The sequence below is a fragment of the Ceratina calcarata genome, unplaced genomic scaffold, assembly GCF_001652005.2.
Source record: "Ceratina calcarata isolate Rehan_Ccalc_2016 unplaced genomic scaffold, ASM165200v1 scaffold12, whole genome shotgun sequence".
NCBI lineage: Eukaryota > Metazoa > Arthropoda > Insecta > Hymenoptera > Apidae > Ceratina > Ceratina calcarata.
The window spans coordinates 241,985-254,540 of NW_017132978.1; the positions used below are offsets into that span (position 1 = coordinate 241,985).

The 12,556-nt window shown below is 46.1% G+C and overlaps 1 protein-coding gene across 1 annotated transcript; it reads left to right on the plus strand.

Annotated features, from left to right (window-relative positions):
• The first annotated feature begins 5,031 nt into the window (after positions 1-5,031).
• LOC108625618 (SH3 domain-containing protein C23A1.17) lies at positions 5,032-7,367 on the plus strand. Its single transcript, XM_018025741.2, has 2 exons — positions 5,032-5,095; positions 5,168-7,367. The coding sequence occupies exons 1-2, from the start codon at positions 5,081-5,083 to the stop codon at positions 6,974-6,976; spliced, it is 1,824 nt and encodes a 607-aa protein (XP_017881230.1). The 5' UTR covers positions 5,032-5,080; the 3' UTR covers positions 6,977-7,367.
• The last annotated feature ends 5,189 nt before the right edge of the window (positions 7,368-12,556 follow it).

The window sequence follows — 12,556 nt, forward strand, 5'->3', positions numbered from 1 at the left end:
TCATTCCCGAATTAACCGGCGAAGAGTGTGCTCCTCTTCGCAGCAATTCTGATAAGATTCGATACGGCTGGAGACAGAATTTATCTGAAAAGCCTTCGAATTATTCATAGAAGTTAATTTAAGACAGAGGTACTCTCAGTCTTAAATATTGTTGAGAGCAGCGAGTCTGAGCTTTTCAGTCCGCTGTGCGGCCGATTGTAGAAATTACAATCTGCATCGGCGTACAGTCGAGTTCGACGTACTCGCCTCTCGCAATTGAACGGTTTGAGTTCAGTGCGATCGAGTTAGGGGGCTTTTATCGAGACTAAGACCTTGAGTGTCTACTCTCTTTGCCTTTTGGCGGTAAAAGTTCCTGTTTGAGACGGCATCGTCCCAATTTAACTGGAGTTGATTTACGCCCAACTCCACAACGCGTTCCCGACTCCCGGTATCCGTCTTTAAATTGGCGTTTACCTATAGCATTTATAGGCTGTAGCTTTTTTAAGCAAGTCCGGAACGACGGTTTGGAACGACGTGCTCGTCGCAAACTCGTCCGCGTTCTTCAACGGGTTTCGAGGACAGGTGAATCGAGCCCAACGTTGAGACAATTTCCGAAAGGAAGCTCAACGTTTGAGCAGCATTGAGGCTGCAGTCGGTCATTTCCCTGAAGGAAAGGGACCGGCGTCGAGCGCGGCGATTTCTCGCTTCGCTACCGAATTTTGAATCGGTCAGCTCGATAAGAGAAATCGATCCTCTTATCGAACATAGGAGGTACGAGGGATCTCGCTCCATTCATTAATACAGTCCGCTAAAACACCTGCGAGCGGTAGCTACTCGCAGGTAATACGTCGATAACACGAGTACTCGTGTTTAATACGTATTTTCTGAATTACAGAGAATAAGCGGGATCAAGGGATCCGACGGCACCACCGCTGAGCGAGAGCCGGGTCGCCGTCCAGCTTTCAATTTTTCTCTTTTATTTTCTATTTTCTATATAATTTAAATTGTACGGGTGCTGGGTTTATTTCTAAATAAATTGGGTTCTTTTTTTTGGAAAACCTAGCGTACATTTATTAAAACAACCGTTTCTCCTCCGGACTCCCAGTTAGGGCCACCTATCCCTAACAACTTGGTATCGTATTGTACTCCCAAGAAGGATTTGAAAGCAAAGCCGCGTAGACGTACAAACTGCATCGTGATTATTAATTAAGCAAAAAGATGCCACGTTCCCATTTGCTTTCGATCGTAGCGAAACGAAATGCGACGAGCTTATTACAGTTAAAAACTAGAAACTGCATATCGACTTGGAAAAAATCACCCTTCATTTCTTTCTTCAGCATTTCTATCAATTTCAGTCCCTACCAGTTTTCTTTAGTTTAAGCATGATGAAGTGTTTAATAAAGAAAGAGTCCCTTTTTATTAATAGTCTTACGAACGAATCTCTCTTCCCCGAAAAACACATAAATTAAATGGTTTTAACAATGCGACCATAATAGCCTATTCATACGAGGGGGAGGAATGCCGAATTCGGTGTAAACAGTTTTAATATTAGAAACCTCATTCGTTTTCCTTTTACACCTACGATGCCCTTGGCCGTGTCCAATCAGCGGCTTCAAATGCATCGACCTTGCACATTTTTTGCTGATTCGGAATGCTATTCCTGACCTCCATCGAACCTGACCGTAGCCAGATAAAAAGAAACCGGGTAAAAAATGATCTGCTCAAGATGCAAACGCATTCAAAACAAACAGCAGGGGGAATCGGTATGCAAACGGTCACTGACTGATTTCCAGGAGGGTTCGACGACGGCAGGCACGCACAGGACAGCCAGGAGAACATTAGGCAATGACTGGGATTTCCCCTGGTATTGAAATTCTAAGCCACAGGTGCCTGCCCTCCGATCGTACTTCGACTCGTTCGAGTGTCGCTGCAAAATATACAGTAAAAACGTCGATTGTCTGGAAAAATTGGGAGACAATCTGGTTTCAGCATCCGGGTAATCGACATTTCGCTTTATTATACTCGTTCGAACGACAAAGGGAAAACTGGTTCAAATCGAAGGACAACTTCTACCGGAGATTTTTGCTCTCAGAAAATATATTTTGCTGTTTTAACGTTCAACGTCAGGAAGAAACTGGTTCGAAGCGAAGGACGACTTCGACTAAAGATTTTACGAGCCCAAATTAGCAATTTCAATCAAGCGACTCTATCCCAGAAATATTATTTCAAATGATATATTTAATTGGTCATTGACTGACCGTTATAAAAATTCCTTGCAGTTTGTTTACGAACTGCTGAACTGTCGTTCTTATTTCAGAAAACAACTAGACAGGTTTCTCTGGAAGTGTTTAATATCTTTTATAATTGATCAATAAAATCGTAGGATCATATATTAAGCAATGTTGATCCTTTCGACTCCATTAGGACATCCATGTATATACCAATAAATTTGTGTGATTATCTATAGAACAATACGTCGTACGACATATTGATGATAATTTTTATTTGTTATTTAGTATAGTTTTTAAAAGAGAACCTGAAGTGCACCTCTCTTAATGCTCGTATCTGTAGCAGCACTAAGCCCGTGAATACAGCGTTATTATAATTATTATTACTATTATTGAAACCCAAATAGAGGGGAATTTGTCAAGTGTCAAAGTCTCGACTGGTCATTAGAATGGTAACATTGTCGAAAGTCGCGTTATTACGTGGTATGTGGTAAAACACTTTCGTTCGTGTTTGGACGATTGCCAAGGTCCCTTGCTTCACCCGCGTGCCGCGCGTCGGCCGGTTGTATACGAGTCTGCCATGGGAATACGTGAACGAGATTCCTTAGCAGACCTCGACGATACACGTACGAGCGTTACGTATATGCGGCTCCTACGGACAATGGGACGTGTAACAACCCCGCGTGCAACATCCACCGGGGCACCGGCTCACCAACACACGGATAGACGAGGGGGACACACGCGCGGTGCGTGTGTCCTCGCGCATTGATCAATCGGCGAATGACGCGCATAGAACGATCTTCTCGCCAGGTATATAAAGGTATCCACCAAAAAGCAGAAGCATTCACTCCCAGTTCAAACCCACGAGCTGATCTCCAAAGATCCAACTAACGATCAACCATGAAGTTCTTCGCAGTAAGTAAACTTTTACACGTCACTTAATTAGTCTGCAATTTTACTGAATAATTCATTTTACCACGGATACACGAAACTGTGACTGTATCGTAAAATGATCATTTCTAATGTCCATTGCTTCAGTCAAATTAGACTCGTGCTTTGCACCTATGAAAATTCAATTACTATCTTAAACTCCTAACATAATTGACACTTTTACTTTTGCACTGAACAATTCCTCTATGAAAATTCAATTACTATCTTAAACTACTTTTGCATTGAACAATTGCTCCATGTTCTAAGTGACAATTAATATGAATTTACATAATTTTATTTATTTCCAGGCTGTCGTCCTCCTGGCTCTCTTCGCTGTAGCGTTCGCTGCAGAGAAACCCGCGGAACCCCAAAAGGTCGAGCAGGCGTCGAGTGCAGAGGCTGAGGACGCGCCAAGGGACAAAAGAGGATTGCTCCTGACTTACTCCGCACCGGTCGCACCAGTTGCACCAGTGGCATACACTTCATACGCAGCAGCACCGATCGCTTACAGTTCCAGTTACAGTCTGCCCTACGCGGCGTACCGCTCGTACCCTTACCCCTACTACAGCTACTATGGTTAATTGACTGTCATTCGAAGGATTAAGACGAGGAACCGATCATGGCAATCTCAAGGATCTTCAAATTTAGGATAGTTTAGTTTTAAGTAACAGAACCTCAACGAACGTCTGGACAATTTATAGAACCTCGAAACTCTGTTCACAAATCTTTGTAAATTTACTATCATGTGAAATACAAAAAATACTTAAGATCAAATTTGTCTTCCTTTCGTTTGCAAAATAATTTCATAAACATGCGGCGCAGTTCGCGGGGGATCGACGATTCGAATTCCAGCTGCAGTCGACGAAGACGATCTTATTCCACATGCATCTGCAGTTTCATCTCTGATATGAGAACGCATGTTAAACGGCATTGTTGCGCGGGGCAGGACTTCCCGTCGTATGCACGCGTGTATTTAATAAAACCGCGAATAGAAGCGGGTGACGCGATCGACCGCGGTTTGGCATCGTTTCGGTCAGCGCGAGGTCATTAGAATAGAAGCTATGCGCAATTATTGTCTCCTGCCATTAGTTTCAAACATGAATAAAAAATGCGTCGCGGTGCCGACCGCGGCGATACGATCGACGTTGTGAATTTTTCGAAATGAATCATACCTCGCCTATGAATCACGGGGTTATAATAAGCGAATGATAACACCGGACCGTATTATTCAATCGAATTAACTGATCGCGATTCACCGGCGAGCGTTTGTAATAATTCAAGGAATTCGAGCACGCTTCGGTCTGCGCGTAATCGGGAATTACACAATAGGAATATATCGTTTATTCCGTAGTTACTCGGACTTGATGACTTTGAGCACTTTCACTGAGGCCCGGAACACGTGAACGTGACGAGAATCAGACGAGCGTTCCCCATAACTACGGAATGTCATTTAGCCAGGGCGAATCCACTGCTTCGCGAAAAGTAATTTACGCACGGAAGTACAACGATTGTTCGTTTTATATCGAACATCTCGTAGGAAACCATGCGTCTCTCCCACGTGTGAATCGTCATTAACGCGGCTCCCGTAAAACTGGCTTATTACCATTTTCCGTAAAATCTGTTTCGCAGTTGGTTCGCCAAACGGTACGTGCCCGGCGTGAGAAATGCCGGGCCGATAATGTATTTAAGAAGATACTCTACATCGATATGTGTAACATCAATCCGTAACAGCGTTGCCTAAGTGTGATCGATGAAAGCCGGTAAGAAAGTCTATTGTAATTCGTGGATGGTCGCGACCCGACTGTATTTATACATGTGCAGGTATGGCCGTGGTCTTAGTCGGCGTGGGCCAGTCCAACCTTGAACAAATTAGCTGTTTTTTCCAGTGCTGGTGCTACGATTACATGTTGTAGGCTAGTGCCAAGTATAATCGGATTACGAACATGAAGTTCCTCTTGGTAAGTACGAATCGAGAGACAAGTGCAGTTTCATACTACGAAGTCACTACAGGTAGAAATCGGTTGTTGCAGATAATGTGTTTTCTGGTTGCGAGCTTATTGTGTGTCAAATCCGAGACAAAGGAGGACGACAAACCGGAGATCACGAAGCTGGAATTAGTGGATCTCGGCGAAGGTGAGAGTGACGATGCTGAAGAGACAGAAGTGCATAGAAAGAGGGACTCGGGGTATTCGTATAAGAGACCCGGTCCGAGCGGCAGAGTCCGGTTCCAAGTGCAGTCCGGTACCAGAGGGCGTATCGTTAATAGACACCCCGCGCAAATAAACCGACCCGTTACCAAATACGGACCGCCTGGTTATCAGAACCCAATGAGACCTGCATCGCACGGTCAACAGCATCGGGATAAATTGCAATTTCACGGTCATATCGGCCAACAGCATTCGAACAACTTCGATGGCCGGCCCGGCGGACTGGTGCAGCAGGAAGTTCCGAGTCCAATCAGAGAAGTCGACTTCGCCGAGCCGAATCCAATATCTACTCAAAACAACGAGCCATTCGCGATCCACTCGGCGAATTATTTACCACCGGAGAATCAGAAGTTGCCGGAGCATTCCACGGTGCAGAGTTTTTCACCGACTCCGGTGAGCGTTAATCGAGGCCAGGCGAGTCTCCATAGCCAGAACTTGGTACAGTCGCAGCAGGGACACATATCGGACGCGGCCCTGTTCCTTGCGCAGAACGCGCAAGCCATACAGCAGCTGTACGGCGCGCCGGCGAACGAGCAAGACTTCGCGCCGCAGACCGACCAATTCTTGGGGCACAATAATCAAGTTCCGAATGGACAGTTCCAAAACCTCGAGAGCAGCTCGCAGAGCCCACAGAGCTTCTCAGCCCCATTGCCGTCGTACGCGTCGGGAACCCTGAGCGCCCACGAGACCCTGGAGCAGATACAGTCTCTCGAGAAGGACCGGTTGATCGTGCAGTTGCAGCGAGCGCTGGCTAGTCAGACCCAAAACGCAGACGTGGCCGGTAGGTACGCTCAAAATCAACCGAGCTTCGTCCAAAGTCAAGATCTTCTGGCTTCCCTCGGACAGCGAATGAAGATTCACGGTTTAAATACGCAACAGAGTAGCGTGAACCTCGGGAACACTGCTTTCAATCAATCACCTTTTTTGCTAGGGACGACGGTCGGCCCGGGGTTCCCGCTTAGCTACGGGCTGTCCACGACTACCCAGACTCCGACGACAACAACGACGACGACGACGACCATGCAGCCCCCGGCTAAAAGCGACGGAACCGTACAAGTCGGTTCGGCCGTGCCCGCGCCGCCCCTATCTACCTCGGGAGTTCCCGTTTATGGCGGATTCGTGCCTACCCTGATCGCTGGTACGAACTTCGTCCCGACCTACGGCCCTACTTTCTTCGCGCCCGGTGCTATTTCACCCGCGGGATCCTCGCCCACGCATTTCGGACTACCAATCCCTACGATCCCGAGCCAGAAACCTATCTCCGGGACGCCTCCGTTGTCCACGACACCGTCGACTCCCCCGACGAATCAGCCCGCCGTTCCTCAATCTCCGGTTCCTGTGCAGCCAGTGGCTCCTGTTCGACCAGTGGCACCTCTGCACCCGGTCGCTCCTGTTCAACCAGTGACACCTCTGCACCCGGTCGCTCCTATTCAACCTGCGTCGCATCCGACGTATGGACTGCAGACACCAGTGATAAATCCTGTTATTTACAAACCTATTAAGCCAGTCTACCCGTTCTACTATTACCCGAACGTCGCGTACCAAGTGCACAAGTCGGCGACGTTCCCGACTCATCCGTGGAGCTACGCGCCCACCTATGCCCAAGCGAAGCCGACCCAAATATGGAAATGACGTGCACGGCGAATGAACATTGTTCGCTTGAACTCGCTTGCTCGTGCGTCGAGACTGACTGTTCACCCACGAAAAAGAGAACCCGAGAGATCAGAGAAGAAAGTGGCCGCGGTATATCGAGCCGGGATAACACGGTTTGAAGGATAACGAGACACGCTCTCGCCGCTGCGGTTCTTCGCCTAATGTAAACCACCGTGTCGCGTGCACGTACTTATATTTTGCGAGGTTTTCATTTGTTCTACTTTATACAGATTTTATATTTTTTTAAATAAGAGAGTTGTTCTAATGGTAAAAGGTGTTCGCATCGTTTCGTGCGAATAATTTGGGTTTTCGATTTCACAAATGGGTGATTGATCATTTTTTATTTATTAAGAGTTTAGTTTTAGATATTGATTTGCCTACTTCGTTAACTGCGCACTGTACAAGTTTTATTTATTTGGAATAAATATTTTTTCTACGCTCGAATTTAATTTCTATCAACCGCAACCGTAGAAACTAGCGTCGACCGGTCTGCCATTGAACTTGGTACGAGTGCGGGCGCTAGAAAGAATTCATGATTCGCAGACCAGCGGCCAAAGAAAGTAAGTACACCTTAGAAAACCGACTGTCTCCGTTTCCGGCCCCGTAAACCTACACCAAGGAACTCTCACCGAAGGCTTAATAGGTGACGAACGATCGATCGTGACCTCGATAATCTTAATCACGGCCAAGCTATTATAAATCGAATTACATTTCTCCGTTGCGCAAATGCAGTCGTACAATTTTATAATTTTATCACTGACCGAGTTACGATTATACCGCTAAACGCGCTAGATTCTCGTAGAACAGGTGTAATCGAGCTTTATTTCCTTTGGACAAAGAAAGGGTCTAACGGTTACAAAGGAACGGGTCAGGTAGACGAGCTCCACGATTCACACAGGCGACTCGGTGTCGACTCACTTTCCGTGACTGACCTCTTCTATTTCGTTTAGTTCACTTATCGTTTCCCTTCGAACTCGTTCAGCAGGGATTCCTTCCGGAAAGAACCGTTTACATGTTGGGCAATCTCGAAACTGGTTGAACGCAAAATAAACGAGTCCGATATTTTATAATCATAATAGACTGCGGATTTTTATGCAAAATAAAATATTTCTAAAAGAGCTTTTGAAGTAAATCAGTACGAAGTAACATCGTATAAAGATTCTGAAAGTACGAAGCATAATTTAAAAGGAACGACAGTGCTTCCTTCTTGAGTGAAAGTAAAACGAACTGAATCAGCGTTTTCAATTTTAAGAACCGCGTATTGATGGGCGTCGACGTTTTATGTTATTTTTTTGTGCTAACGTATCTGAAACTTCGCTGTCAACCGGGCTAATTACGCAGCGCGAAGAAAAGATCGCAAACGGCTACGTCTAAATCATCGCGATGTTTTTCTGACTGCCCCGCATTTCACTTTCCATCGTCCAAACTACTTTCAGCCGCTTCCGAGGCTGAACGTCGCGCGTCTGTGTCATGTACCGCACCTTCACCGGCCCCTTTCATATCGTGGCACATCGCGACAAAAGCCGGAAAAATACGGTTCCCGATGTCCCGAGCCACCAGCTGCGCAGCAATAAACAGATACTTGCGAAACACGTCGACGAGCTCGAAACGCGCTCGAGTAACAAACGGGAATGCGACTCTAACAAATAACCCTTCCCCGAGTAGATAAAACGTGTTCGTTCCATTAGGCGAGCAGAATTTCTCCCAAAACAAGACGAATTTCATCATCGTCAGATATCAATTTTTCGACGAAGAAGTTTCACAGCCTGAGTTAATTAATCAAACCGTGAAACATCCCGGAACAATTTCCAGGAGGATTGGAGAATGCAAGCTGAAATTCCGTGCGATGTATCACGTTTTGCATCTGTTTGATTGCCTGATACAATTCCGTTTTTAATTAGCTTTGCATCTACCGCCGTTATCTTCCGCGAGGGAGTCGTTTCCTTCCTTCCTTCCTTCCTTCCTTCCTTTCGCCTCCGCTCATTGACTTCGCCGATGGAAAATGTCTCCGTGCGTCAGGCACAATGCACGATAAATATTGATTTGGGCACTTTTACCACGCGTGTCCCACGATAGATCGGACAGCGATCTATCTGAAACACGTTCTTGGGACGCGGCGACGGTGGTGGTGCACTAGCACCAGCGCGGGGAGATTCACCTTCACCTAGACCTTTCTTTCGCCGTGCAAGAGGGGATTTGTGTATAAAAGGTCTCTTCTGGTTAGCAATGGCACCAGAAACCACAATTTCACTTACATACAAGGTGTTGTCACTTGGACAGGAGAAGTAGCGCACCGGACAGTCTCGATTTAGAATCAACATGAGATCACTGGTAAGTGAATCGAACTTATTTTAATACTGCAATATTATATCTCAGATTTGCAATGATAAACTCTCATGCCCGATTGTTTATTCCTGCATAAATTCTATCAGTGTTATAGTTCGTAGATCCTCACGCGAATTTAATTATTCACAGATGATACTGGCTTTAGTAGCCGTGGCTACTTCGACCGTCTCCTGTAGGGAAATAAAAAGAGAGAGACATTATGCATCGCTGAGAACACCGCCGAAGGGCAAACGAGGAATCGATTATTCCAGTGGATCTTCGTACAATTCCCCGATCATAAGTACAGGATCCCATGGATACTCTGTGGGTCAAAGTTTAGGGAGCAGCTCCTTGGGACACGGTCAGCTGGGATACTCCATGGGGTCCGGTGGGCTTGGTTCGATTTCCGGATTGGGCCACGGTCTGAGCCTCCAAGGACTCTCGCTGGGACACCTAGGGCAGTCTTCGTACTCGAATTTGGGTGGCAGTAGTGGAAGCGTCGGTCTATTCAGCCCATTGATGAAGACCGGCCCCGTTACCTTTGGACACCAGGCAAGCAGTTCCGCGCCTTCTTACGCCACAGGAGTTCAAGGATTATCGGCGTACAGCGGTGGATCGTCAAACGCCATTAGCTATCCGATGTTAAGTCATGGCTCGTACAGTTTACCCGCGTCTATAAGTTCGTTAGGTTCATCTGGACACGGTATCCCTATCCAATCCATATCACCGAGCTCATCCTATCATTCCGTGAGCGGAGGTTTGGTGATTGACGGGGGAAAAGGTTCATCGAGTTACAGTTTCCCGGCTTCCTCGTCGCACGGAGGTTCCAGTAGTTACTCCCTGCCAGTATCTTCGGGATCCCATAGTCTGTCAGGATCCTCCAGTTACTCCTTACCTTCGGTGTCTTCTGGGTCCAACCACGTGCTCTCCGCAGGATCTTCCGATAGTTCCAGTTACTCCCTTCCTTCTTCTTCCACGACTTACATCTCTGGGGCATCGAATTCTGGATCCTATTCCAATTATGTACCTTCCTCTGACTCGTCGTACTCCTCGTCTGGAAGCTCCAGTTACTCGAGCCCCTCTTCTAGTTATTCCAGTCCTTCTTCCAGTTATGCCAGCCCTTCCACGAGTTACTCCAGTCCCAGCGTCTCTTATTCCAGTCCGACCGTCACTTACTCTGCTCCCAGTTCCAGCTATTCTGGATCCTCGAATAGTTACTCTTCGAGTTACTCCCCTTCCACCTCGTACAGCTCCCCTACAGAGTCGCAGGGTTCCTATTCAAACCTGAGTCCCAGATACACGTACTCCGTTTCAAAGAGCTACGAGAGCCCGAATTCGGGGAACAGCAGATACGACACGATTTCGTACTCCAGCCCCAGCGGGAAATATTGAATTCCTTCGAAAGCTCGTCGCGATCTGACGAGAGTCTTAGCTGTTAATTGACAAGCAACGAGCGCAGCCCACTTTGTTTAGCGAATAAGTCGATCGTACGAGCGATGATTTTAGGACGTCGCCCTAATTTATATTATTCTTAGGATAATTATTATTTTATTTAAACTGCGCTCCGTTGCGTATTTATATTCCTGTAATTTGCTTCGAGCATGTGCGCATTCCGTAGCGTCGATATTGTGATGTCGTTTGTTTCGTAGTTTTGTAATAATAAAGCAATTCCTTTTGTAAAAGCCTGAACATCTCTCAATAAGCGTAAGGATCTTAGATTTATTCATGAGCTTTCACTATGCCACGATGCAAAATAATTTAAAGTAGCCGTGCTTTATTTTTTTTCTTTTTATTCGATGTCTGTGGCAATTGGCCTTTTTTTTATCTCACCGTGAAAGTTATTGACAGCACGAGAGATAAGAACGGTAGCAGCGCTTAATAAAAGTGCGAAAGGAAGATCACTTTTACTCGAAGGCTGGCGGATTCCTTTCTAAAGTTTTGTTCTGTTTGGGAAAGTGACGAGGCTTTGCAGGCCGTTCGCGGACCGGTTCGGCATGATTCATCAGGGAGATTGTTTTATTTTTTTCTCCGCTGCCTTCATTCTTACATCGCTCGAAGGCTTTATACTAACATAATTCTTCCGTTTGAACGACGACTTTTCTGTTTTGCTTGATTAAAAGTATCTTTTAATTAGAAACTCTCACGGTGAAATAATTTGTCGGTTTCTCTTTTCATTAATAACGACGGTATGCAGCGTAAAGTTCAGATTAAAAGTTTCGGTTTAAATTACTCGGCAAGTCTCTTCTATTTTTCTTTTTACAGCTCCCGGGGAAAAGGGAGCAGAGGGTCTGCGCTAAAGAGTAGGCTAATACGATGCTCTTGAAACGAGGACGTGCATCGAAGTTTTAAACTAACCGAGAAGCTGTATCAGGGTAAGTGAAGACTGGCGAGGCTTCAGATCCCCGTTTAATCATCGACCCTTGTCCACCGGACTGCGCAAATATTTACAATTACTCGTCGAAATAAATCAAGAAATATTTTATTACACCAGAACGTCGTTTGATCAGAAGAGAAAGATCGTCAGGAANATTTATATAATAAATTTCATTTAGTTTCCTGCAATTTCGAAAATAAAGATCGACCACCCACGCGAACGAGAGCGCGAGCGCATCGGATGCAGCGCGTCCTGGGCGGCGACCCACTTTTCAACGATCGCACGTGCGCGTGCATGCATCTTGAGCGACGTTGAAACAAAGTCGACGAAGTAGCCGGGGGAGGAACGGGGGGAGGGGTCTGGTCGATCCTCCGTTGCTGGCGACCGGTAGGTCGGGTTCGTTCACGAAAAAACGCACTACGCATTTCACTATTTTCCGACTGGTTCGACGAGCGACATACATAGCTTAAACGCGCTTCACTCTCACGCCCGTGACGTGGTCCGAGCGAAAACAGGGAAAACTTCAGCTCTTACTCTTGGCCGTGCCGTTCTCTTTTAACGATCGCAATCGATATCACCGTTCGAGCTGCTCACAAAAGCTCGACAGAGTTTATAATCAATTATTACAATAAATGTAGGCAATGGAACAGTGTTGGATGTAACACATTGATTTCCTCGCGGAAGAGAATCAAAGGGGTTGTGTCACCGGGTTTCGGTCGGGTCAGCAAAAGGTCAGAAGCCTCGAGGCAGTTTTACTCGAAACGGAGGAACAGACGCATGTACCATCGTTGTATTAGTAATTTATTCAGTAATTTCATTCATTTATTATTCATAATTCAGGCAATAAAAAACGTTTGGGT